Source organism: Passer domesticus, chromosome 1 (assembly GCF_036417665.1).
Source record: "Passer domesticus isolate bPasDom1 chromosome 1, bPasDom1.hap1, whole genome shotgun sequence".
Taxonomy (NCBI): Eukaryota; Metazoa; Chordata; class Aves; order Passeriformes; family Passeridae; genus Passer; species Passer domesticus.
In genome coordinates, this window is record NC_087474.1 from 684,025 (window position 1) to 709,742 (window position 25,718).

The window sequence follows — 25,718 nt, forward strand, 5'->3', positions numbered from 1 at the left end:
TTTAGGGAGACTGGGGACGTTCTCCCTCACAGGTTTTATCTCAGAGTTAGGATTTAGTGACCCAATAATGTCACAGGGAAAATCTAGATTAGATTTTGTCAGACAGCTCTTTCAAGCCTAGAAGCAGAGTTCCAAGCTGGGCTGGAAAGTGTCATTCCTCCCAGGAAAGGGAAGGGTTTCCAAAGAAGGCTGGATTCAATCCTTAAAGGCAAAAAAGGGGAGACAAAGTGCAGAACACTCGAGTGTGCCCAGGCTGGTGGAACTCAAACCAAAAAAATACTGCACAGAAATACCTAAATTCACATTCTTGGGTGGGGAGGATCATTGAGATCATGCCAGTGCCACCCCTGCCATGGCAGGGACACCTCCCACTGTCCTGGGGTGCTCCAAGCCCTGTCCAGCCTGGCCTTGGGCACTGCCAGGATCCAGGGGCAGCCACAGCTGCTCTGGCCAGGAGACCCCTCCATGGACCATGGCAGGGACTGATGCTGCTGCTGCTGTGGAGAAATCCACAGGATCCCAGCACCCCTGGGGCTGGAAAAGCCCTCCCAGCCCACTGAGCCCACCCTGTGCCAATGCCCACCTTGTCCCCAGAGTGCCACATCCAGGAGTTCCTGGGGCACTCCAAACCTCCCTGGCAGCCCCTGCCAAGGCCTGAGCACCCTTTCCATGGGGAAATTCCTGCTGCTGCCCCTCCCCTGGCCCAGCCTGAGGCTGTTTCCTCCTGTCCCTGTTCCCTGGAGCAGAGCCTGACCCCCCTATCAGGCTGTCCCCTCCTGGCAGGCAGGAGCTCCAAATAAACAGAAACACAAACTGCTCCCATCCACTCTTCAGAGAGGATTTCCTCAAGGAAAAGCACACAGAGCATCTCCAAGTGCTCTCAATCCTCCTGTGTGCCAGGACACGTTGATGGACACCACCCAAGCCCGAGTGCTCCTGCCCCTGCCCAGGGACACCCTGGGAAGGAAGGCACGTGTGACACCAAGATCACTGCCAGCATCCTGATCTAACCTCGCTCCTCTGGTCCTGGCTAGGCTAAAATCAGGCTGACAGCTTCTGACAGGTCGTGGTCAATGGGTTTTGAGAAGTGTTTTCCTGCATCAGCTGCAGAGCCCTGACACGCAGTGACAGCGTGGTGGCTGCAGCTCCCAGGGCCACCAGGTCCCAGGGGTGGGACACCACGGGACAAGGGACAATCCATTCTTGGTCTGGGGGAAATGAGTTTGCCTGGGTGGGAATTATTTTTGGCTCTAAATCACAGGTTAGTCAAAGATCCCAGAGTCATTAAGGCTGGAAAAGACCTTCAGGACCACGGAGGCCAAGCTGTGCCTGATCCCCACCTTGTCACCAGCCCAGAGCACTGAGTGCCACGTCCTGGGGCACCTCTGGACTCCACCACCTCCCTGGGCAGCCCCTTCTGACATTTAACACCCTTTCCATGAAGAATTCCTCAAAATAGCAGAGTCTGGTAAAACTTAATCCCTAATTCCAAAATGGAAGGATGACACAAAGCCCAAACATGCCTGACCTCCTCACAGCCATGACAGAAGTGCCTCTGGTCCCTGGCACAGACACAAACACAACTGCACTGATTTTCAGTTGTGATCTAATGAGCTTAATGAAAATCCATCCCAGAGGAATTGATCAGTCGGAGATCTGTGTCCCTGGGACAAAGGGGGAAGCCTTGACTTTAATTAGGAGAGAGCTCCTGGAATCCCTTTCCCCTGCACCGAAGATGCTCTTGAATCTCTTCAGCAGGTTTGATACCTTGCAGGATGTGGGAACCAGGGATCAGAGAATCCCAGAACCACTAAAGCTGGAATACACCTCTGAGACCATGGAGTCCACCCTGTGCCAATGCCCACCTTGTCCCCAGCCTGGAGCACTCAGTGCCACCCCCAGGCCTTCCTGGGACACCTCCAGAGATGGGCACTCCAAACCTCCCTGGGCAGCCCCTGCCAGTATTTAACAACATTTCCATGGGGAAATTCCTGCTGTGCCCACCCTGAGCCTCCCCTGGCCCAGCCTGAGGCCTCTCCCTCTCTCCTGTCCCTGTTCCCTGAATGAAAGGACAATTCTTAGCTCAGGAAGAGGCAGATGGTTGTGAGCCACCCCAGGACACCTCTTAAGAGGGAAAACCCCCTGGGAAATGAGGAGTCATCACCTCCAAGCCCCTCTTTCCACCTGAACCACAGGTGTTCTGTTTCTATGGAATTTTGTTCTGTTTTGCACATTATCTCCAAGAACACTGAGCCCTTTTTACTGACACATGAAGGACTCGGAGCTGAATTCTGCCCAAGCCAGTGACTTCACAGAGAACTCAAATGGACTTCAGGTCAACAAGGAAACCTGTGAAACATCTCCCTGCTAAGAACTCCCTGTGTTACTGAAGGGATGCAGGAGCAGCAGATCTGGAACCTCTGCTGTTGTGAGAGGAGCAAACAAAGCTCTGCCAACAGCAGTGGAGTCACCTCCTGAGCTGCAGCTCAGCAAACAGTTTAAGATGCCCTCCAGACAGCCCAGACTCCTCTGTTCCCACTGAGGCAACACACAGCCTGTCACAGGCAGGCTGGGACATTAACATTTAATTGAGAGGAAACACACGATAGCTGTGGAAATATCCCAGCCCTGGGTATGATAATGATGCTGTTATCTAAACCATCATTTACATTTCCCACAATAAATCAGGGCTGCACAGCCACCAGAGCTGCCTCTGCTCCTGCCTCACTCAGCCTGGGGGCTCAGCAACAGGGGGGCTCCACAGGGAAGCCTGGGGAGCTGGGAATGCTGCTGGGGAGCTGGAAAAGCCACAGCAGCCTCTGTGTGAGCCACAGAATTCAGCAGGAGAGGATGATGGGCTCAACCCCTGGGGGTACAGACCCAGCCCCTGGGATACCCCCAAAGCTATATTATTATTATAATATTATTGTAATATTATCATCTTATTATTGTATTATTATAATATTATTATAATATTCCAGGCACTCTGGAATCCACTGGTTTAGGAATGCTTCCATCACCTCAGAGTTCTCACCCTGGAGAGCAGCAGAGAAATCTCCCTGCCAAACATGACTAAAATAACTGGGTGTATGTGCCCTCCTTGTGTGTGGTGTTTTAGAGTGCGTGTGTTTGGGAATGAATCAAACCCATGCCCAAAATGGTGAATTTAACCCTCCCCTGGCAGCATTTACTGGTGATGGGATGCAGGCAATCAAACCACAGTCCCTCACTCCCTGGCACAGAGCAGCTGCAGCCTGAGGTCCCCAGGATGGGTGTCAGGGAAATATCTGCTGGAGTAAGACCTGAAATGCTCACATAGCCCTGCAGAGGCTGCCTTGAGAAATCAGTGTCATTAAGCACCTTGGAAAGACATGAACAAAGACTTCCTGGAAATGATGAAACAGCACAGGTGTGCTGGATCTTGCCCTTCTCTGGAGCTGCATCCCAGCCCCAAGAGCTGGATCCTCCTTTGCTCCCCTGGGGCCACTGTCACTGGCACAGCTGCAGAGCAGCTCCAGTCAGCTGGGGCAGCACTCAAAGCTCCTGGGATTTATTGTGGGAACTGTTTAAAACCTTACAGCAGGTTGTCCAGAGCAGCTGTGGCTGCCCCTGGATCCCTGGCAGTGCCCAAGGCCAGGCTGGACAGGGCCTGGAGCACCCCAGGACAGTGGGAGGTGTCCCTGCCATGGCAGGGGTGGCACTGGATGGGTTTTAGGGTCCTTCCAACCCAAACCTTTCTGTGACTCTATGAAAGCAGGAGACAGAGCCCACCACACTCACCACAGCATCTGAACCACTCCGGTCTCCTCCTAACTCCACTGAAGCCTCACTTTATCAACTTAAAAGGAATTATCACCAGCTCTTAGAAAACCTAACAATGAAGACTTAGGAGAGGAGATTCTTGGGTATTAACTTAAGCTTCTCCAATCTGTTCCAGTCATTTTCCCTTTCCACATTCCATATAGACTATAATTCACTGATATTAAATAGTTTAAAAATATTATGCAGCTCTGATATAATTTTATTTTTGAAATATAACAGCTAATGAACTTTAATTATAGGATAGAACTGTAGGCAGATACTTTTATTTCTCCACAGTTGCATTTAAATATAAAACCAGCATTCTGTGGTTCCATTACAGAATGGATGGAGGGGCAGGACTCGGGGAATGGCTTTGAAGAGAAAGAGGGCAGGGTTAGATTGGATATTGGGAAGGAATTGTTCCCTGGGAGGGTGGGGAGGGACTGGAACAGATTTCCCAGAGCAGCCGTGGCTATCCCTGGCAGTGCCCAGGCCAGGCTGGACGGGGCTCACCTGGGACAGTGGGAGGTGTCCCTGCCATGGCAGGGGTGGCACTGGATGATCCCTGAGGTCCCTCCCAGCCCAACATCCTTTGATTCTATGCCAATATAACAGCCAGTGGGCTTTCATTCCCATCTGGAAGCCCCAGCAGATGTTTCCATCCCTGCTCAGCTCTGGGGTACAATCCCCTGGTGTCCGAGCACAGCCATGGCACAACCCCTGCCACGGACACTGGGGGTCCCTGTGCCCAGCTCTGGGGGGTGGGAGGCACCACAGATTGCAGAGTGACCCAGTTCACTCGGGCTGAGCAGCTCCCCCAGGGAGAACCATCTGCTCCTGCCCTAATTTATTCCATTAGTCACAGCCCAGCACAAATCGCATTAACGCCGCCGGGGCCGGGCTGGGCTCCCCACGCTGCTCACCCCGAGCTGCCTGGGCTGGGAGCTGCCCCGACACCCCCAGGCTCACTGACAGGCACCTCACATCCCCAGCGCCAGCCTGGGCCCAAATTCTCCCAGAGAAAGGGTCAGAAAGGGCCAACGTGCAGCCTGGCAAAGGGAAAAGTCCAAGCAGCAAACGCGTTACAGGGCAGGAGGGAACGGCCTCAGGATGTGCCAAGGGAGGCTCAGGGTGCACAGCAGCAGGAATTCCTTTGTGCAAAGGGCTGTTAAATACTGGAAGGGGCTGCCCAGGGAGGTTTAGAGCCCCAATCCCTGGAGGTATCCCAGGAAGGCCTGGAGGTGGCACTCAGGGCTGGGGACAAGGACCAGGCACAGCCTGGACTCTGTGATCTTGGAGGGCTTTTCCAACTGAAATGATCCTGTGAAGTTCTTAACAACCCACAGAGACACCTGTGCTGGGAGAAGATGGGAAAGGGGAACAAAAGTTAAATTTTTCTTCCAGTCTAAGCTGACCTTATTTTAAAACAACTATGAAATTAAACTCAGCCCCAGATGGAGTAACACAGAGATTTGGTTTATAGCTGACTTGTAAATAAACCCAAAGCTTGTCCTTCCAGCAGAGCTTCAATGCCTGCTGTCAGCTCTGAGGAACAGGGAGCAGCAGATGCTCCAGATGTTTCTCTTCCCCTTCCAGCACACAGTGCCCACCATCCCAAAGCACCGAGCTGCCTCATGGCAAGTCTGTCCCACTGAGTGCACAACTGAGACGTGTGACAGAAGGGCTGAGTGGTTTGTTTGTTTCTTTGCTAATTAAAAACTATCTTGGTGATTTAAATGGCATTTTGTAATCTCATGTACTGGGTAGTTTTGCAATGGACATTGAGAGCTATAAATAGCAGCCCTCTGTGGGTAGCAGTTGAAAGTGAAGAGCACCAAGCACAGCCCCTGGTGATGCCAGCCCACAATGTGGCACCTTGCTCGTGTGCCTGGACAGGGTGACAGCAGGGCACATCCCAAAGCCAGCCTCCCAGTCAGGCTCCATCACATCCTGCTCAGCTTCACCCAGAGCCAGACGTGCCTTTTCATGGCCAGTCACTGAAATCATTTGAGATAAGCTGAACAAAGCAGGAGCCAACAGGGCTGGGAGAAAGCAGCAGTGACAAGATTGTGGATCTGTAACCAAATGAGGACAGCAAAGCCTTGGAAAGCCCTGGGGATGGAGTAAACAGTGTCTGCTCCTCCTGCTGGGGAGAGCCACCAGGGCCAACAGAGAGGGGCACACAGGGCTTCACTTCCCAGGGAGCTGCTTTGACTCTCCAGAGCAATCAGCAGCCAATTTGCACCAGGCAGGGTTTCAGAGAAGAGGCTTAACAGCAGAATAATTGCTGAACACCACAGAAATTAAACCAGAGCTTGTTAACACACACAGGTGAAGCCCAGCAGAATTCCAGCCCCACCAGAGCCAGGGTTATCATGTGCCAGTCCAGCACTTCATCAGAAATGCCTCTGCTGCTGCCTCCACAGTGAGCAACACACTCAAGAGTACCAGATCCACCCTAAAACCCACTGCCCAAACCCCTCAGTTTGCTTTAACACCACAAAGGCAGAAACAAAACTGGAGCTAAATGCACAATATCATAAGGAGACAACAGATTTGTATTAATAATACAAATTAATTGCATTACTTCAGCAGAATTAATACTAAGTTTAGTCACTTTAGACTGAAGGTCTTGAACAACTTTCTATGCAAAAACTTCATGACTATCATTTTGTCTTGAATTCTCCAGCACCCAACCAATGGAATATCCTGCTCTGGTATTTTTGGCCAGTCCACTCTGTGCACCCCAAGCAACAGCACTTCCACACAGTGAGAGCAGGAGAACAAGCTCCTAGAACTCAAGGCAGCCCTAAAATCCTCAGTTCAGTGTCCGAGTCAATCCTGCAGTGAGCAGAACAACCCACCCCCTTCTCCCTACCCACAACCTCCACCTCCTGGGGGAGGAGGAGAATTTGGAGGGGAACCTGGGGGTTCCCAGGACTCAGAGGAAAGCAGGGGATGCAGCACTCACCCATCTTCTCGGGCTCCTCGGGGCCTGTGCCTGCGATGCAGCTGCTCTCCAGGCCGTAGGTGGGATCCACCTTCCCAGAGGCTCGAGCTGCTTCCTGCACCTTCTTCACGTGGGCCTCCACCAGCTCCAGGGGCACCTCCTCTCTGACCCGGGAGAACTCCTCTGTGGGACATGACACACAGCATGAGATGGTCTGGGGCTTAAATTAAACCACATTTTCTCTGTGTGCAGGTAAACCCTGGGACAAAGGGAATTCTCAAATGGCTGAGTTCCTTCCTTTCACACGAGGTGGTTGTTTCTGCCTTTCAGGTGTGGTAGAAGAGTCTCTTCCCAATTACACAAAATTGTGTTTTGTGTGGAAAAACAAGGATAAAATTGAAAGGAACTATTTTATCAAGTGGACACATGCAATGTCCACTCAAGATTTGAACCTTCTAGTAAAAGATGTGTCTGCCCATTGCAGGAGGTGGATCAGGAGGTCCTTTTAAGGCCCCTTCCAACTCAGTCCAGTCTGGGAATTCTAAGATCTCTGGCAAATCATTTCACACAGGTAAAACAGGAAAATGGCAAGATCCAGACTGAATTTACCCAGAGCTGCACTGGTGACAGTGCTCAGAGGAACACCAACCACCAGGTGCAAACACACCAGGAGCAGTGGGGGCAGAAGGCAACACCAGCCATTCCTGGGCACTCAGGGGCCTTCTGGAGCCACTCCAGCTTCACAGAATGCCTGGGTTGGGAGGTCTGGGTGTCACCCCCCTGGCAGGGCAGGGTCCCTGGGCTGTGTCCAGGGGGGTCTGGGATGTCTCCAGAGAGGAGACTCCAGCCCCCCTGGCAGCTGTTCCAGGCTCTGCCCCTCCATGGACAGAGGCTGCTCCTGCTCTGAGCTGGAGCTCTTGTGGTTTGCTTTGTGGCCACTGCTCCTTGTCCTGTCACTGAGCAGAGTCTGGCTCCCTTCTCCTGGCACACAGGTTGAGGATTTGTGTGGATGGATGGGATCCCTGGGAGCAGGCCCAGCTCCTGCAGTCCCTGCTCATCAGGGATGCCCCAGAGCCCTGAACATCTCTGTGGGCCCTGCTGGACCCTCTGCAGCAGCTCCTTGGCCTGAGGAGCCCAGAGCTGGATGTGACACCCCAGCTGTGCCTGAGCAGGGCACCCTGGCTGCAAACAGGATTTCAGGGGAGCAGAACACAAACCTTGGGAGAGCAGAGCTTCTCCTACATAACCTGTACCCCCAAGTCCTGTGTTTAACTGCTCATGGAGGACTCTGCACCCCTGTGGCTGGAGGGGCAGGCAGACACAGGCTGGGGGACACGGGGTGACAACACATGGGCTAGGGGGGACAATGTGAGGGGCAAGGGAAGTGGGGCAAGGGACATGGGGCAAGGGGGGACAACACAGGGGCTAGGGGGGGACAATGCAGGGGGCGAGGGATGTGCGGCGAGGGACGTGGGGCGAGGATGTGGGGTGAGGGACGTGGGACATGGGGCAAGGACATGGAGTGAGGGGTGACTTATGTGAGGCAAGGACGTGGGGTGAGGAGTGAGGGACATGGGGCAAGGACATAGGGTGAGGGATGTGGGGCAAGGACATGGGGCAAGGGACCTGGGGCAAGGGACATGGAGCAAGGGACATGGGATGAGGGGCGAGGGACGTGGGTCAAGGACGTGGGGTGAGGGACGAGGGATGTGGGGCAAGGACGTGGGGTGAGGGGCGAGGGACGTGGGGCAAGGACGTGGGGTGAGGGACGAGGGATGTGGGGGTCCAGGGCTGCGCCGTACCGAGGGCGGCCTTGGCGGCGGCCGAGGCCACGCGCGGGTCCACCACGGAGGCCAGGAAGGCCACGGTGCTCATGACGGGGTTGCCCGACTGGCTGAAGGGCACGGGCTGGTAGGCCAGGGGCCCCAGCGAGGCGTCCGAGTTCTCCAGGTAGGGATCCTCGATGGGCAGGCGCAGGAAGTGCAGGATGCACTCGTCCTGCGTGCGGCTGCCCACGTGCTCCGACACCTTGTTCCAGTCGTCCTTGTACATCTCCAGGGCCTGCAAAAGGCAAAAGCGGTGGCTACTCGGGGAAAGCAAAGCTGCTGTGGGGAAAAAGGGTATCCATACTGGTTGTTGTGGGATGGAGCAGTAAATGGGGATCTGACAACTACTAAAAATGGGTTTTTTGTGGTATCAAAATTATCTGCGTAAGAAATATGAGAATTTCCCTGGGTATCAGTGACGCTGAAGCCACAGGGAGCGTCACAGGAGTGGATGCTGTTACTGCATCAGAAAGAATTGTCAGAAGACTTGGGATTTACTAAGATCTGCACAGTAGGTGTTTCCCCATTTTGCTTCCTCAGAGAGCTAAATCTGCCTTTCCTACCAAGTCTCACAATCCTTTAATTCCCAGCACTCCCCCCAAGGACTCTTGTTCCCTCTCTGAACACAGGAAGCTCTTTGGGACAGTAACAGGATCTATTTCTCTGTTTCTAAATGTGGACTGGCTGTGATGGTGAAATCGAGTCTTTAGATCCAACAGATGCAATGGAAGTGGAAAAGCATCAAACCAAGAGACCAGGGGAAAAGAGAGAAATCTATCCCACACCCTGAAGCCAGGAGAGACCAGTTCTGCAGGAGCTGTGCACAGTGTGATTTCTGTTGAAATCAGGGCTAACAAATCATTACTGGCTAGATAAGGCACCTGATAAAGTAAGAACTTGCAGATCATGTCAAAGACATAATTCTGAATTTCAGTCATGTTTAAACTTCCTCAAGAAAAGTCTTAAAACAATTCAACAGCAAGGAGCTACTGAAGGTCCTGCACTAGCTCCTGAAAAACCAACACATTAATCCTGTAAAACCCTCCAAGTCACAGCCTAATAAATTATTACTCCTTAACAAGCCATTTTTTTTCCCCTTAACATTGTTTCAGTGCAGTATGTCAACAGTATAAAATAAATACTGACATATCCTGAACCATTAACTTTTACATTTCTGAGAGGATTCATGGTGCAGTCACCCAGAAAAGGCAAAAAACCATTTGAGTTTCTGGCAGAAGATGATCAGTGTGAAAATGAGTTTTCCCAAGTAAATCTCCCCCACAAGGCTGAGAACTCCCAGAAATCTCAACTTTCCAGACTGACTGAACTCTCAGAGCAGGGAGGGAGAGCTCAGAGCTGGATCTGCCAGAGGTCACAAGGAGAACAGGCCCAAGGTGGGAGAGCAGGGCTCAGGAACACACCATTCCTGTGCTGGGGGTTTCAGCACTTCCCAGGGACAAGAGGAAGATCCAAACTGAGCCACCAGCCTGGTGCTCAGAGTTCCTCCATCTGGGAAGGGCCCAGAATACAAACCAACTTCTGTGGAACACCAGCACCAGGCTGGATGGGGCTTGGAGCTACCTGGGATGGTGGAAAGTGTCCCTGCCCACGGCAGGGCTGGGGAGGGATGAGCTCTAAGGTCCCTTCCAAACACACTGCTGTCTTCAGAGCAGCTCTGAAGTGTTTCAGTATTTGTGCAGTTAAAGCAGAAGCTCTGAGAATTCCTCAAGGACAAAACATCGACCTGCACGGGGCCCTCAGGCATGCTGTGGCTGCACAGGGTCAGCTGAGGTCAGGAAAGTGTTTGCAAAAAATGCTCCTGTTTGCAAAGATGTGGAAGCAAACTGGCTACAAGGACAGACAATTCAATCCAACAGCACCAGAGATCCAACATGGATCCAACTGGAAGGACATGCAGTGGGCAGCACTTCCCAGGGTGACTGAAGCTCAAACCTGGCTGAAGTGTCTCTCTCCCAGGAAGGTCTCACTGCTTAACTCGGGTGGAAAAGCCCCAGCATGTCTCCAGAGAGCCTCTGGCTCCCTGCTCCCTCCCTCCCAGCAGCAGGAGGGGTCAGCTGGGTGGGGAGAACAGCCAGGAGCTGCTGAAGACCCCGAGCAGCACCACCATGGGATGGGAGAGCTGAGGGAGAGCCCTGGCCTTGGGAATGCCCTGGGACAGGCTGCACTGGCCAGCCTGCTCCCCCCCATGGGAATGACCATCCCAAGCCCTGCTGAGCCCTTCTCCTGCCCCTGGCACCTTCCAAGGTCCCTTCCTCAGCTCAGCAGGCCACACTCAAGGGAGACATTTATTCTCTGCTCAGCCTTTATTGCCCTTTCCCTAGTTTCACCTCTGGGCTCTCAGTCCCCATCTCCATTTTTAACCCCACTGGCACATGAGATCAGCTCTGCTTCTCAACCCCCAAATTTCTGCTTTCTGCTCCTCCTCCTTCCCCGTCTGTTGTTTTCCTGCCAGACAAACCCTCGCTCGCAATAAATGTCCTTCCTAAAAATAGCTGAAAATGCATTTAACTCTGCCTGAGCCGTGGGGACACGGACAGGGCTGTGCAGGGAGGCTGCTTTGGGGAGGAAAACTCTATTTCCTCCCCCAAATTATTCAGTCAACAGGCAGAAGGCCAATAATTATATTTCAGATACGATTTATTATTTGGAACTTCGCTGCCTATCTATTTGCCCAAAGCTACCCTGAGGATTTAATTGGACTGAGCTGGCTTGTTACAGCTGAATTACTTATGCTTGAACTGATATACTCTTTACTGATTTATTCATGGAGCAAGTCCATGAAAAAGGAGGAACAAAAACATTATTAATTTAAACTCATTAAACAGAATTGCAATCTCAAGATTTAGGGGGGGGTTTGGTTTGTTTTAAACATAGAATATGTCACTGGATTATTTCATTGGGCTACAACATGCAGTGTATGACCATAAGCTAAAAACATACAAACCAATGAATTTTAAATAACAGTACTATTAATATTAAATATTACAATAATATATTTAAATAAATAAAAAAGGAAAGAAGTCAGTATATCAAGGCATTAGCCTTGTTTTTCCTTACAAGAATGCCATGGAAAACAGCTGTTTACACCCCATAAGCAAAATTTTTCCATGTGCCAATAGAAAAGTATTGGCTAAACAGTGAATATCAACCTAAAATAAAGAAGAAAAAATGGGAGATTTTGGCTGTTTGATGACCACACTCCATATGTGTGAAGACTGAATCACAGCTGCTCATTTGGCACTGACACAGGTCCATCCTCCAGGCTTTTCCCCAGGAAATTAACTTTTCAATGGGTTTATTGACACATGGGAAGACAAAAAAGCTGAAACAACCAGGCAATTGCAGTTTGCTCTGAGCTCTGCAAATAAAACCCAACAAAAACAGAGCCCTAAACTGCAGTTCTCAGAACTCTGAATTACTTTAAAAGAAAGAAATCAGCCATGCAGCCTCTGAATCAGGAAAACGTTCCTGTGAAAGCAAAGATGGGGAGAAGATCTTGTCTTTGCAGGAAGTGGAAGCACTTTAAATTATTTCAGGCCACTGAGATTCTTCTGCTGAGGCAGAGAGAAACAACTGCCCTGATGTGAGAGCCCAGAACCCTCTGCAGCTCCTCTGAGGGCTCCATCCCCACTGCAGTTCCAATTCCACCCGTCCCCAAGTGCTCCAGAGCTTCACTGGAAGCCACCTGGGGACACCAGCCTGCACCATAAGGCACCTCATGGAAGGATCTCAGGGAGATTTTTTTTGTAGACTTCCAGAAAAAGCTCAAAGAACACCCCAAGGAGGAGACAGATGGGATGAAGGAGCTTCCAAAGAACTTGCCTTCTCCGTGGCCTCAGCTGTTTCTCAAGCACTTCAGCTTCCAAAATGAGCTGTTTCCCTAGGCTGTGGCATGGCTTGGAAATCAAGATTCCCAAGAATTTATCTGAGTGCCAGGTAAACCTTTACCTGAATATTTACCACGATTTGAATTAGTGACATCACTTCACACTGTCAGTGAGTCCTGCTGAATGAAAGCACCTCTCTGCACTGCAAAACCTGCTCCTGACTAACACAAACTCCTAAATGCTTCATTTCTGGCTTGCAGGTCCAAGTTAGAAGCAAACCTCAGACACAGGCAGCCCCTCTCTCACAGAGATGCTCCTGCCATCTCTTTTTGGCAGCAACACTCTTGTAGCCATGATGGCAGCTGTCATCTAACTCTAAAAAATTGTGGATTTTTAAAGCCTGACCTGCCCCTCTTGGCTTGGCTCATGAACTCACCTCTAACAGCAGCAGTGTCTCCTGCTCTGTCCATTCTCTGCCAGCACTTGCACCTTTACTCTACAAAACACAGGAGGGGGAAAAAAAAGGTGAAACAGAGGACTTCTTGAACAAAACCTTGTAGGAGAAAACACTGAGGGGGAAAGGGGAAGAAGCTGTGATTTGATCCACTCCAACCTCCCCCCTCCAGCTGTGCAGGGGTCCATGATTTACTCCTCAGTGAAGGCACAGCTGGGGGTCACACACCCCAACTTCCCACCACACCTTCTGAGCTAAAGCAAAGGGATCTGCACCCTCCTCCCCCAGTGATCTGTGCCTGCACAGGCAGCAGAGAGGGGTTTCCTGAATAATAAACCCCCTCTGAGTGCTGGAGGCAGAGTGGGCTGGGCTGGTCCAAAATAAGTTAATTTATCTCCAAGTTCATCAGTCACTCAGTAGAGAAATAACTCTTTACAGTGGGATGAGGTGTGTGAGAAGGCAGAGTAATTCCAACAGGATTATCTGCTGCTCCCAAATCTGCCCCTCGTGGTAAACTGCTCAGATGGGATAAAAGTTCCAAATTCCTGGTGGAGCTTCCCCTCCCTGACACCCTGACAGCTCCTAAGGAACATCAGCACCACTGGATGGCTCTGTGCTAGACTGAGAGGAAGAGGCTATTTAGGATAATAAATGTTATCTCCAGATGCATTTCAAACAGCTCATTAACCCACACAGAACATTAATCAATGTGAGTCACCCAACTGCTGCTCTCCACAGCCAAAAGCCCCAGCACACAGAAACCAAACAGGGCAATCTGCCAACAAACCTGCTCCAGTTCACAGCCCCTGTAAACAGAGCCTGAGCCCAGAACCAGCAACACATTTATCAATTTGGAGAGCATTTATACCTCTTAACATGTGAAAAAGTCAATCCATGAAATGTGAGATGGAACCAGCTTTATAAAAATACCTCGAGATCTGGTTTGGGTTTGTGGGGTTTTTAAAGGATGGTCTGAAGTGGTAAATAGTGTGTAAATAGTTGTTTTTTACAGTGACCTCTGAGGACAATGAACCAATGGCACAGAATTAGCCTGGTGCCACCCAGGAGGGGCACTACCAGCCTGGACAGTCCCAGTTCCCACTGGAGGCTGTGCTGAGGTACCCTGGCACTCCCACAGCACCTCCAGGGACACACAGGGGGCAGGGAAAAGCAGGAGGCTGTGGAATCAACACACCACTGCAAAGATGCCTCCCAAGTTTCATTACCCTGTGTGACACTCTGCAATGACAGTGCCCAGAAGCCCCCAGGACACCAACCAGTGGGAACTGGGGTCCCTGTCTGCCAGCCTGGGGACCAGGAGAGGCAGAGATCCTGCTGGAAGCTCTCTGTGTCCTGAACCCTTGGATGGTTTGCTGATGCTGAGCCATTCCAGCAGGACATGCAGGAACACAGCGAGCTTGGCATCTGAGGCTGACAGTGTGGACTGCTCTGGGAAGCTGTCCATGTCTTTATTCCCACGAAATCAGAATTCCAGCACAGCCTCCCACTGCAGTGTCCTGCACAGGGATGGAAGACACCCAGAGCAGGAGTGGAGGAGCAACACAAGTCACCTCAGGGACACAGAGTGGGGGACACCTGAGGAACAACAGAGCTCACTGGGAGCTGGAGGGGACACTTGCCTTGGCCAGAGTCTTTTTGGAGTAGATGTCTGTGCGAAGGCCGAAGTTCTGCAGGTCAGTTGGCTTCTCCTTGTTCTTCTCAGGGAAGCTCAGCATCTGCTGGGCAGCTGGAACCTGGGAACAAACATTACAGGGGAGAGGGGCAGGAATACAAAGTTATCCAGGGTTTTCAGACCAACACTCAACAGAACATGGACCGGACAGAGAAGCTGCACACAAGCCCAAGACACTAAAACAAATGTCTGAGCAATGTGTGAGTGGTTCTGCACAGAACTGCCCTGGATGCTGGGCCCAGCTGTCAGGCAGGGGACACTTCCCCCAGCTGGGGAGGCAGGAAGGGGACATTTCCCCCAGCTGCACAGCAAGGGGGACATTTCCCCAGCTGCACAGCAAGGGGGACATTTCCCCCAGCTGCCCAGCAAGGGGGACATTTCCCCCAGCTGCCCAGCAAGGGGGACATTTCCCCCAGCTGCCCAGCAAGGGGGACATTTCCCCCAGCTGGGCAGGCAGGAAGGGGACCTTCCCCAGCTGGGCAGGCAGGAAGGGGACGTTCCCCAGCTGGGCTCTGCCCCTGGCTGTGGGAGGCAGCCCCGGGGCCCCGGCTCACCTGCGGGGTGCGGATGTGCAGCGGCATCAGCCCCGAGGGGGTGTCGGCCAGCACGTTGAAGTGGGGGGTTGGGGGAGGCCCCATGGCCATGGGGCGGCTCTCGGGATCCACCTGGTAGTTGATGAGCCCCCACTGCTCCAGGAAGGCGTGGACCCTGGGAAAAACAGGACAAATGCAGCCTTGGCCACCAAAGGTTTGATTGTGCTTCATGTGGGAGGGGACAAAGAGCTGATGTTGCTGGATCAAATCCAGACCCAGGAGCTCCTCTAGTCCTTCATTAATCCCAAAAAGCAAAACAAATCCCAGAGCAGGAGCTCTGTGCACACCTGAGGGCACTGCAGAGTGATGGATAAACCAAAGCCTGACTGAGTCCAGTTGTGGGCCCCAAAGATAAACCCTGAGGGGCTGGAGTGTGTCCAGGGAATGGAGCTGGGAAGGGGCTGGAGCTGGGAAGGAGCTGAGCCTGGAGAAAAGGAGGCTCGGGGGGGCCTTGTGGCTCTGCACAGCTCCTGCCAGGAGGGGACAGCTGGGGGAATTGGGCTGTGCTCCAGGGAACAGGGACAGGAGAGAGGGAACGGCCTCAGGCTGGGCCAGGGCAGGCTCAGGGTGGGCACAGCAGGGATTTCCCCATGGAAAGGGTGCTCAGGCCTTGGCAGGGGCTGTCCAGGGAGGTGCCTAGAGTTGTCCAAGTAAGGCCTGGATGTGGCACTCAGTACTCTGGGCTGGGGATAGGGCTGGGCTCAATCTTTGGAGGGCTTTTCCGCTCTCAGTTATTCCACGATGCTGCTGATGCCTGGAAATGCCCAGCAGCTGCAGCCCCCAAAGGTCCAGCCCCCAGAGGTCCCCAGAGGCCAGGCTGTCACCTCATGACAGCACAGACGTCCCCGGTGAGGTTCCTCCTGCAGGCTGTGCTGGTCAGGTACTCCTGCGGGTTCAGGCGGTACGTGTCGATCATGAAGTTCCTGTAGGCCAGGTATCTGCAACACAAAGGCCACCAGCTCTGTCCCCTGAGTTCCCCCACAGCCCAGGGCAGGCATTTCAACACTCACCCCCACAAACACCAGTCTCTGACCAGGAAACACCAACAGATCTCTTTTGTTGGTGCAATTTCAGAACCAACAGGTAAGCGGAATTCCCACTCTTCCAGACTGTTTCACTCTGGATTTTCTCCTGTGTTTGGAGTAGCAGCACATGGAAACATGTTGAAATTGTAAATCACACAATTATCTGTTGGAACTTGGTCACTGATCAAATGTTCCCACAACAGAATAGAAGCTGCAGGAGGAGAAGAACGGTGTCTGGTCTTCACACAGGAGCAGGATAAATAATCCTTCTGCACCCCTGTGTGAAGGAAAAAAGCTGCACAGAAAAGCAGAAGTGAATGGAACACTGCTGTGGCTGCATGTGGAGTTTTTAATGGATGAAGGGATGAGGCAGGAAAGGCTGGAGAACAGGGAGAAGAAAAAACCTTTGAAAAGCAGAGGACAAGAGCCCAGAGCCAGCACAGCTGGGAACAGCTGGAGCAGAAACAATCCCTCAGAGATTCCCCCATTTCAGTAAGATTCTGGAGTATACTGATGCTTCCTAATACAAATTATCCTGAAGAAAATAACCTGTCATAAAATTATTGATAGCCCTGCTCTTTAGAGGGAACAAACCCAATCTGCCACAGACAGGTTGGCACCACCCAGGCTGGATGGGGCTTGGAGCAACCTGGACTATGGAAGGTGTCCCTGCCCATGGCAGGTAGGTGGAGTGAGATGAGCTTTATGGTCCTTTTCTACCCAAATTATTGCAGGATTCTGTTTAGTGAGCATCCAATGCAAAGCTGTGGTAAAACACTGGTTTTAAAGCAGATTTCTGCCTTTGGAAAATTCCAGGGGGGAATGTTTCACATGCAGTATGTGAAGCAGCTGGGAACCAAAAATATAAATCATCCAGGCAAGGCCTGAGCAGGCAGATGCTGCAAGCACATGTCCCTGCCAAAATCCCACATCTTCCTCCTGACCAGATCATATGTGCAACTGGCTGGAAGAAAATTGCTGGAGTAGGTGTTTGGCTCCATGTGGGATGCTTGGGAGGCAAGAAACAAAAAGGAGCTTCTTGCAGAGAGGAATACTGAGAACATTTCTGAATGCTCCAGGGGAGGAGGGGAAGAACCTGCCCAGGAACAGGTCTTGGCTGCAGGAATTGGTATTTATTAGTAAAGGTCACAGCAAGAGTGGAGGGAGAAGCCCAAGACAGAAACATTCCCAGGTTGGTTCTGAAAGGAGATGGTTTTGAGCCATGACCTGTCAGCAGTGAGAAGTCAAGCAGGATTTAGCTGAATCCCTTTGCCCAGGGCCTACCCCAGGCACTGCTGTCACAAGGATGAACCTGTGTGAGCTCCTCCAGCACCATGTTCTGGCCTGAACACTGAGCTGGAGGCCACTCATCCCCATTCAGAGAGATGTTCCTCTTTGATCTCAAAAGAAAACACAGAGCCAGGACCACGTGCAGCTCCTACAACCCCAAAATGGCACCACAACCAGATCTCCAGGATGACAGGAGGACTGGCAGGAGTCCCCAGGCTGCTTCCAGGGCAGGCAGAGAGCAGTGGCAGCCCAGGGAGGAGCAGCAGGAGCACTGATTTGGGATGCCAGCTGCAGAAGGGCACCTGGGCCTGCAGTGACAATCACAGGGCCCACAGATCCAGGAGAGGAACACTCCTTCACACTGCAGCTGTCTGCTGCCTCTCACCCTGACAAACCCCCAAACTACAATTTCCTGGGCAGCACAACTGCTGGAACAGAGGCAGAGCTGGATGAGCCTTGGAACAAAGCCATTTTGGAATGGCAGGCAGTGGAACAAGAGGATCTTCAGAGCCCCTTGCCCCCAAGCCCTGCTGGGGCTCTGGGGTGCAGCTGTGCTTCCTCTGCTCTCACACATGCAGAGAGGCTGGGAGGACACACCAAGGACTGGGAATCCTTGGGGTGTCTGAGCCAAGCTCCTGCTCAAGCCATGAATTGTCACCAGGTTTCTTAGGGCTTTGTCCAGGCAGGCCTGAAAGACTCCAAGGAGGAGCAACCCCAGCTTCCCAAAGCCCCATCCCAGTGCCTCATCTTGTTCAGAGCTCAAAACTCCTCTTTTCTCCAGCCAGAACCTGCTCCATTCCAGCCTGAGCTGTTTCTGCCCTGGCACAGGCCCAGGCACAGCCTGGCTGCACCCCAGGGGCTCCTGGGCACAAACACCACCAAGAGAAAGAACAGTCCCTAATTGCTGTTTCTTTATCAGACCCAAAGCATCACAGACCAGCAGCCACACCTGAGGTGGGAGATTCCAGCACAAGGACAACCCCTGCAGGGATTCTCCTCTCCAGCCTGGGAGAGCTGGGAATGTTCCCCTGGAGAGGAGAAGCTCCAGGGAGAGCTCAGAGCCCTGGCAGGGCCTGAAGGGGCTCCAGGAGAGCTGGAGAGGGACTGGGGACAAGGATGGGGGGACAGGACACAGGGAATGGCTCCCACTGCCACAGGGCAGGGATGGATGGGAGATTGGGAATTGGGAATTCCTGGCTGGGATGGAATTCCCAGAGCAGCTGTGGCTGCCGTGGATCCCTGGCAGTGTCCCAGGCCAGGCTGGACAGGGCTGGGAACAGCCTGGGACAGTGGGAGGTGTCCCTGCCATGGCAGGGGTGGCACTGGGTGTTTTTTAAGGTCCTTTCCAGCCCAAACCATTCTGGGATCCCATGGAATGCTGTGTATGGGCAATGAAGGGCCCAGATGACATCAGGACAATGAGGAGACACCTCAAACACTTCCTGTAGTACTTGGTTGAAAAGCCACCTTCTAAAATCCCCAAAAGCAGCTTTGGAACCAAGCCAAGATTTGACACCAGGACAAAGTGACCCCAACCAGGCCAGTCCCACTGCCCAGCACACTCTGGTGTGTCCAAACCCAGGATTTTTGTGTGTGAAATCTCAGGTTTAGCATCATTTTAATAGAAACAAGCATATTGTTCAAAGCCTTTGACCATCCTTCCTTTATCCATGGCCTTTCAAGATCACTCTGAATAACCAAACTCACAACAGAGAATTCACTCCACAGCCTGAGACAGGATCTACAACACACCAAAATACAGAAACAGAGCATGGCATGAGGAGAGAGGGAGGAATAAGCAGGATTGTTCCACTTCTACCCTTTCATGACATTTTAACATGATTTTGGAAGTTGATCACACCTTGTACCACACAGAGTTGGAGAATTTGTTCCAGTATTACTTGGGGGAAAGCAGTTTTATTTTACCTGGGGCAAATATCACTTTGGTGTTTAAACTTTTATCCCTACCACAGCAATGGACAAACACTGTCAGTGGCTCTGTCCCTCTTTCAGGCCCTACAGGAACTATGAGCCTCTCACACACCCAGCTGTGGCCACAGGATTTCTGGGATGGGAAGCTCCTTTATCCTGCCACACTGTCACTGCCCACATTCCAAGGTTTCACTCACATTTCTGGAGTCTTGGACTTGTTTTTCCCATTGAAGAACTCTGGAAGTGCACGACGTTCAATCACGTGGATGCTGCAACAAAACAGTTCAGGTGTCAGACCCTGAAACAGCCCTGACCCCAAGAGGATTCCAGGCTGCAACAAACGTCCTCCCTCTAGAATCAGTGACTTTTCCTCAAAATCAAGTTCTGAAGCAAAATAGAAAGGCTTTCAGCAGTAGAGATAAACACAGAATGGTCAGACAACGACTAGAGAAGTAAAAGAGAGAAAGGAATGGAGGTGGGAATTAGAAGGAAATCAATGTATGCAGAACCTGTCTGAAATCCTCTTCCTCACTCCCAACCCCTGACAAGGGCCAGATTGATTTCAGCACAAAACATGGAACCAGACCTAAACAAGAGTCACTTCCTTCAGCTCCCAGGCTGATTGGTGAGAAAACAAAACCAAGTGAAGCCTGGCCTGTGGAATCCTCTGAATCCTTCCTCCTCAGGGAAACCCCCAGGGCTGCCTGGAATCCTCTGAATCCTTCCCCCTCAGGGAAAACCCCAGGGCTGCTGTGGAATCCTCTGAATCCTTCCTCCATCAGGGAAACCCCAGGGCTGCTGTGGAATCCTCTGAATCCTTCCTCCATCAGGGAAACCCCAGGGCTGCTGTGGAATCCTCTGAATCCTTCCTCCTCAGGGAAACCCCAGGGCTGCTGTGGAATCCTCTGAATCCTTCCCCCTCAGGGAAACCCCCAGGGCTGCTGTGGAATCCTCTGAATCCTTCCTCCTCAGGGAAACCCCCAGGGCTGCTGTGGAATCCTCTGAATCCTTCCCCCTCAGAGAAACCCCCAGGGCTGCTGTGGAATCCTCTGAATCCTTCCCTCTCAGGGAAACCCCCAGGGCTGCTGTGGAATCCTCTGAATCCTTCCCCTTCAGGGAAACCCCCAGGGCTGCTGTGGAATCCTCTGAATCCTTCCCTCCTCAGAGAAATCCCAAGGGCTGCTGCTGTGGAATCCTCTGAATCCTTCCCTCCTCAGGGAAATCCCAAGGGCTGCTGCTGTGGAATCCTCTGAATCCTTCCCTCCTCAGAGAAATCCCAAGGGCTGCTGCTGTGGAATCCTCTGAATCCTTCCCTCTCAGGGAAATCCCAAGGGCTGCTGCTGTGGAATTCTCTGAATCCTTTCCTCCTCAGGGAAATCCCCAGGGCTGCTGTGGAATCCTCTGAATCCTTCCCCCTCAGAGAAATCCCAAGGGCTGCTGCTGTGGAATCCTCTGAATCCTTCCCCCTCAGAGCAACCCCCAGGGCTGCTGTGGAATCCTCTGAATCCTTCCCCCTTCAGGGAAAATCCCAGGGCTGCTTGGAATCCTCTGAATCCTTCCTCCTCAGGGAAACCCCCAGGGCTGCTGTGGAATCCTCTGAATCCTTCCTCCTCAGGGAAACCCCCAGGGCCTTGCCTTGGAAGAATTTCCCATAGTTTTTCCCACCCAGGCTGAAGGAGAAGACTTCCCCATGGAGACCTGGACCATGAACCACTCCAGACCCTTCCCCACATGCCCCAAATTCTGCTGGCTTCTCCTTTCCCTGCTCCCTCCTTGGTTGTGGTACCCCTGGTGGCAGGCCCCATGTCCCCTGAAGCCACCCCTGTGCCCTCCCACTCTTAACCTCGTGCACAGCACACGGCCAGGCCTTTTGCCCCCATTTCCCTTTGGTGTGCTGAAACAAACCTCTCTGGAGCTGACCCCGAGAAGGCCCTGCTGCCTCTCCTGGCTGAGCTGGCCGTGGTGAGCGTGCTGTGTGCACCTGACTGCCTCCCCACAGGAGATGTCACAGGGGCACAGGACACAGGCAGAGCAGCCACCAGGCCAGGGAACCCCCCGTGGGCAGCCCCTCACCAGTTGTAGTCGAACCAGGAGGCGTAGCTGGGGATGATGATGTGGTTGGTCTGCTCGGTGACATTGTCCTCCCCCGCGTCCAGGGAGCGGCTCTGGTCGCCCTTGTTGGGGTCCTCGTCCTCCTGGGGCACAGGGGGACACAGCAGGGTGAGGCCAGCACACACACACAAGCAGGGACAGCTTTGGGGCTCTCCTGTGACCAGCAACCCAAGTGCCAGCTCCTGAGCCACACTGATGGTGAGGAGGGCACAGGGGAGGCAGCAAAACAGGGTCAGGGTACTTCAAGAAGTGTACAGAACACCTCGGGTGTTGTTTGAGCCATGTTAAAAATAGCCAAGGCCCACAGGCAGGTCCTGAGGAGTCACTGGTGTCAATAGTGGATCTTTATCTGGGACTGAGCTCCCCCCAAAGACAACAAGGTATCACTCTGAACACACTCAGTGATCTGACATCTGTTAAAAATAGTGCCTGGCACGCCAGAAATGCAATTCTATACAGAAACTGCCCCTGCAGCTCTACTGAAATGATCAGGGAGCCAAAGCAGGGTTTAGATTTAGCTCTAAAACTGAAAAAACAAAGCAAAACCTCTCATCTGAAAAATGCCTCTCGGAAAATACTCGGCATCTGTCTCCTTTTCAATACACCAGATTTAAAAATACCAATCATCCACAGAACCTGGAGAGTTCTGTAATAACAAACCCTCAGTCCTGTCAGTAACTGATTTAATCTCACAGATCACTGCAAAATGAGTTCAGGTGAAATTACTGAAGGTGAGATTAAGACCTTGACAGGACACAGGGAATGACTCCGAGGAGAAAGGGCAGGGTTGGATACTGGGGAGGAATTCTTCCTGGTGAGGGGCTGGGATGGAATTCCCAGAGCAGCTGTGGCTGCCCCTGGATCCTGGCAGTGCCCAAGGCCAGGCTGGACAGGGCTGGAGCAGCCTGGGACAGTGGCAGGGGTGGCACTGGGTGTTTTTTAAGGTCCCCTCCAGCCCAAGCCATCTGGGATTGTACAATCTCAGTTGTTACCAAATGTAGGAAGCAGCAGGTGCTGTTACCTTTCCTCCAGTGGCCACTGTCTCCTCATCCTGCTCATCTGAAAGATAAAAACATTGAGAATTACACCAATAAACTCATTTAAGTGCTCAGGAGCCTTTCCAGCAACATAACTGTTTAACTGGAAAGGACATTTAATTTCTTTGGGAAGGGAAGGGAAGAGGGAAACAAAGTGGATCCCACATCACTAAAACAATTACACCTTTACCTATCCCAGACCAGGGAACAGGTAAGAACAGAGGAAGGATAATTAGAATTTCTCAGCACTTCAGAATCCATAATTAATTACTTCCTTTCCCAGTGTCCTAGGTGACTTTTGTATAATAAGATATGGGATATGAGTTTGTATCTCATGTCAAGGCTCAGCAAAGCTCAGGGAACATGTGATTTACCCTGATTCCCAGTAAAAAAAAAAAATTCTGCCAGAAAAGAGCTCATATGTCATGTTAAAAAAATAAAAATAACAATAGCCTATGAGGGAACAGCTTTGCAGTAAAGAGCTGGTACACTGGAACTTGATTGTGTATGAAATATTAATTCATTCAATAAAACAGCAGAAGTAGAGATTGCTTTTTAAATTGGGAGATTTAGAAATACTTAAGATAGATTTAAAAACATTGACTGCAAGCAGGATTGAGGCTGGGGGTGCAGGGGCTTTACCCAGGTCTGCCACGGTTCCTCCTTTCACGGGCGTGTTCTCACTGTCCTTCTTTGGGTTCACTGCAGGAACAGGAGTGATGAGAGAGCAGAGACAGCAGCTCTGCAGCCTGGCCTCATTTCCCTGGGCTCTGGCTGCAGTTCAGGAGTTCACACAGCAGCACAAGGGCCGTTTGTCCCATTGCCCTGCATTCCCAGCTCCTCCCCACCTGCCCAACACCCACCAGGCTTCAGTGCAAACCCACACCAAGGAACACCCAAACGGAGAGACTCCCAAAATTATCTGCTGCCAGGGATGCTGAAGGAATTCCTTTTCCCAGAATTATTATTGCCCACATCAACACTTCCCTGAAAGGGACTAAAAGCACTTGACACTAGCACATTTTCCACTCATTAAACATCCTTCTTCTGGGGGCTTGGCAGGGAAATACTCTGCTCCAGAAAACTCCATTTCCCCCAACATGACCCAGTGAAATGAAACATTTAAGCAGATTGCTGTAAATCTATTTTTAAAAGTGTCTTTTATAAATGTAGCTTTGTATTTTGAAAGGCCAAAAGGAGGTGACACTGCTGCCCTTTTCAGCTGTTACATGCCTGACTAGATAAATTTATGGGCAGAGACCACCTACCCCATGGCCATGGAGTACTTCAAAGATTTGACAAAATATAGACACAATTTTAATGCAGTTCAATCTCTAACATTCAAAGAGCCCAAAGTGTTCCCATATTTTACCATTTTTGGGAAGTACCACTTCTTCTATGTTGGGTACTGGGGTGGGATCCTCCATGTCCTTGGTGAGATCCTCCTGCTCATCCTCTTCCTTCTGCCCCCTCCTTTTGCCATAGAGAGCTGCTTGCCTGGAACACAGCAGACACAGGGGCTGTGCCAGATGCTCCTGGGCAGAGCTCAGTGCCAGGACAGGAGGGTCAAACCCTCCTGAAACCACTCTGGGAACAGGCAGAACCACATCTCCTCACAGACCCCAACTCAGGCTCTATCTACACTTGGAAGGAGGAATTCAGATTATCAACTCCTTCTTGATGAAATTCCAGTTTTTTCTTATTAGGTCCATAAACAAGACCTGAATTTTTAGCTTTGAAGTGCTCCCCTCCATACCCACACATAATAACCCATAGTTACTAATTAGGTTTTTAATTACTATTAAAAACTTCCTAATTACTATTTAATTAACAGTAATTAAGTTTTTATTTGGGTAAAACATTGGTAGAATAAGGAATTGCACAAACTGCTCAGGAACAATCCCTCAAGCCTAGTCAGAAATAATTCCAGAGCCCCAGGTCACAGAGCTCTCCCCATAAGCATTTCTTGAATTTCTTTTCCTCATTTCTTTTCACCTCAAACTCCAGGCCTCTGGACACCTGCAGACACTCACCCTTTCTTCCCTGTCTTTTTCCTGGACTCCACAGGAGTGGGGGGTGGAGAGGGGGAGTGTTTCCTCTTCCTTGTGCTGGCTGCTGCTTTCCTGTCCCTCCTCTCGGGGCTCCGCACGGGCTGGGGGGAGCAGAGCTTGGAGTTACCCCCGGATTCCCCCACTGCAGAGCTGCACCCTTCCTTAACCCACCCCACAACAGGACACCACAGCTGCTCTGGGAATTCCATCCCAGCCTCTCCCCACCCTCCCAGCCAGGAATTCCCAATTCCCAACATCCCATCCATCCTGCCCTCTGGCAGTGGGAGCCATTCCCTGTGTCCTGTCCCTCCAGGCCTTGTCCCAGTCCCTCTCCAGCTCTCCTGGAGCCCCTTTAGGGCCTGGAAGGGCTCTGAGCTCTGCCTGGATCCCTTCCTTTTCCAGCTCTGTGCATGCAGAGGTAAAGGACATTGCTGTCCCTGCAGGCCCCCACCCACCTCCTCATTCTTCATGGAGATCCTCTGGCGAAAGCTCACGGATTTCCTGTTCTCATCCACCTCATAATCCTCCTCATTCATCCACTCATTGAACACATCCGTGTCCAGAATCCACTTGGCATGGACCTGCACGACAGGAGACAGGGACAGGCTGATGCCTTGGGGAGAAATAACTCCATGAGAGACCTCCCAGGACTGGGGACATTCCTGGGGCTTCACCAGGTCTGAATGTCCCAATCCCTCTGGTTTCACACATTCCTGGCAGTGTCACAGGGCCACAAAGGATGAACAGGACTCAGAACCCAACCTCTGCTCCTCAAGCATTTTCAGGCCCCCTGGAGTGGGAGGTCAGTTCTGAGAGCTGGGAGAGCAGCTCTGGGCTACCAGTGCTCTTTGTATGCTGAATATTGCCATCAAAACCTCCTAAATACACACATCCCCTTGGCAGGTGTGCCACAAACACCAAAAAGTGAGGGCGAGTTGGCCATCCCCTGGGGGGACAAAACCAACTGTCAGCATTATAACACCCATCTTCAGAGAGGTTGGTTTACACACCTGAGAAAACTTCTGGTGCTTTACAGTAATTCATACAACTTATTAATACTTCTTCACACAATCTCTGACTATTCCTAGTAAGGTTTATACCCCAAA

General features: G+C 51.7%; 1 protein-coding gene across 1 annotated transcript in view; it reads right to left on the reverse strand.

Annotated features, from left to right (window-relative positions):
• The window catches only part of SMARCC1 (SWI/SNF related, matrix associated, actin dependent regulator of chromatin subfamily c member 1), a 67,939-nt gene that overhangs the window by 24,253 nt on the left and 17,968 nt on the right, over positions 1-25,718 (reverse strand). Inside the window, exons 9-21 of the mRNA XM_064410926.1 lie at positions 25,068-25,193; positions 24,595-24,713; positions 23,934-24,058; positions 23,204-23,263; positions 22,546-22,583; positions 21,486-21,607; positions 19,610-19,681; positions 15,990-16,103; positions 15,127-15,280; positions 14,520-14,633; positions 12,862-12,921; positions 8,554-8,812; positions 6,773-6,934 (exon numbers count right to left, since the gene is read on the reverse strand). Of these exons, the coding sequence (XP_064266996.1) occupies positions 6,773-6,934; positions 8,554-8,812; positions 12,862-12,921; positions 14,520-14,633; positions 15,127-15,280; positions 15,990-16,103; positions 19,610-19,681; positions 21,486-21,607; positions 22,546-22,583; positions 23,204-23,263; positions 23,934-24,058; positions 24,595-24,713; positions 25,068-25,193 (1,525 nt within the window). The remainder of the gene's footprint in view (positions 1-6,772; positions 6,935-8,553; positions 8,813-12,861; positions 12,922-14,519; positions 14,634-15,126; positions 15,281-15,989; positions 16,104-19,609; positions 19,682-21,485; positions 21,608-22,545; positions 22,584-23,203; positions 23,264-23,933; positions 24,059-24,594; positions 24,714-25,067; positions 25,194-25,718) is intronic.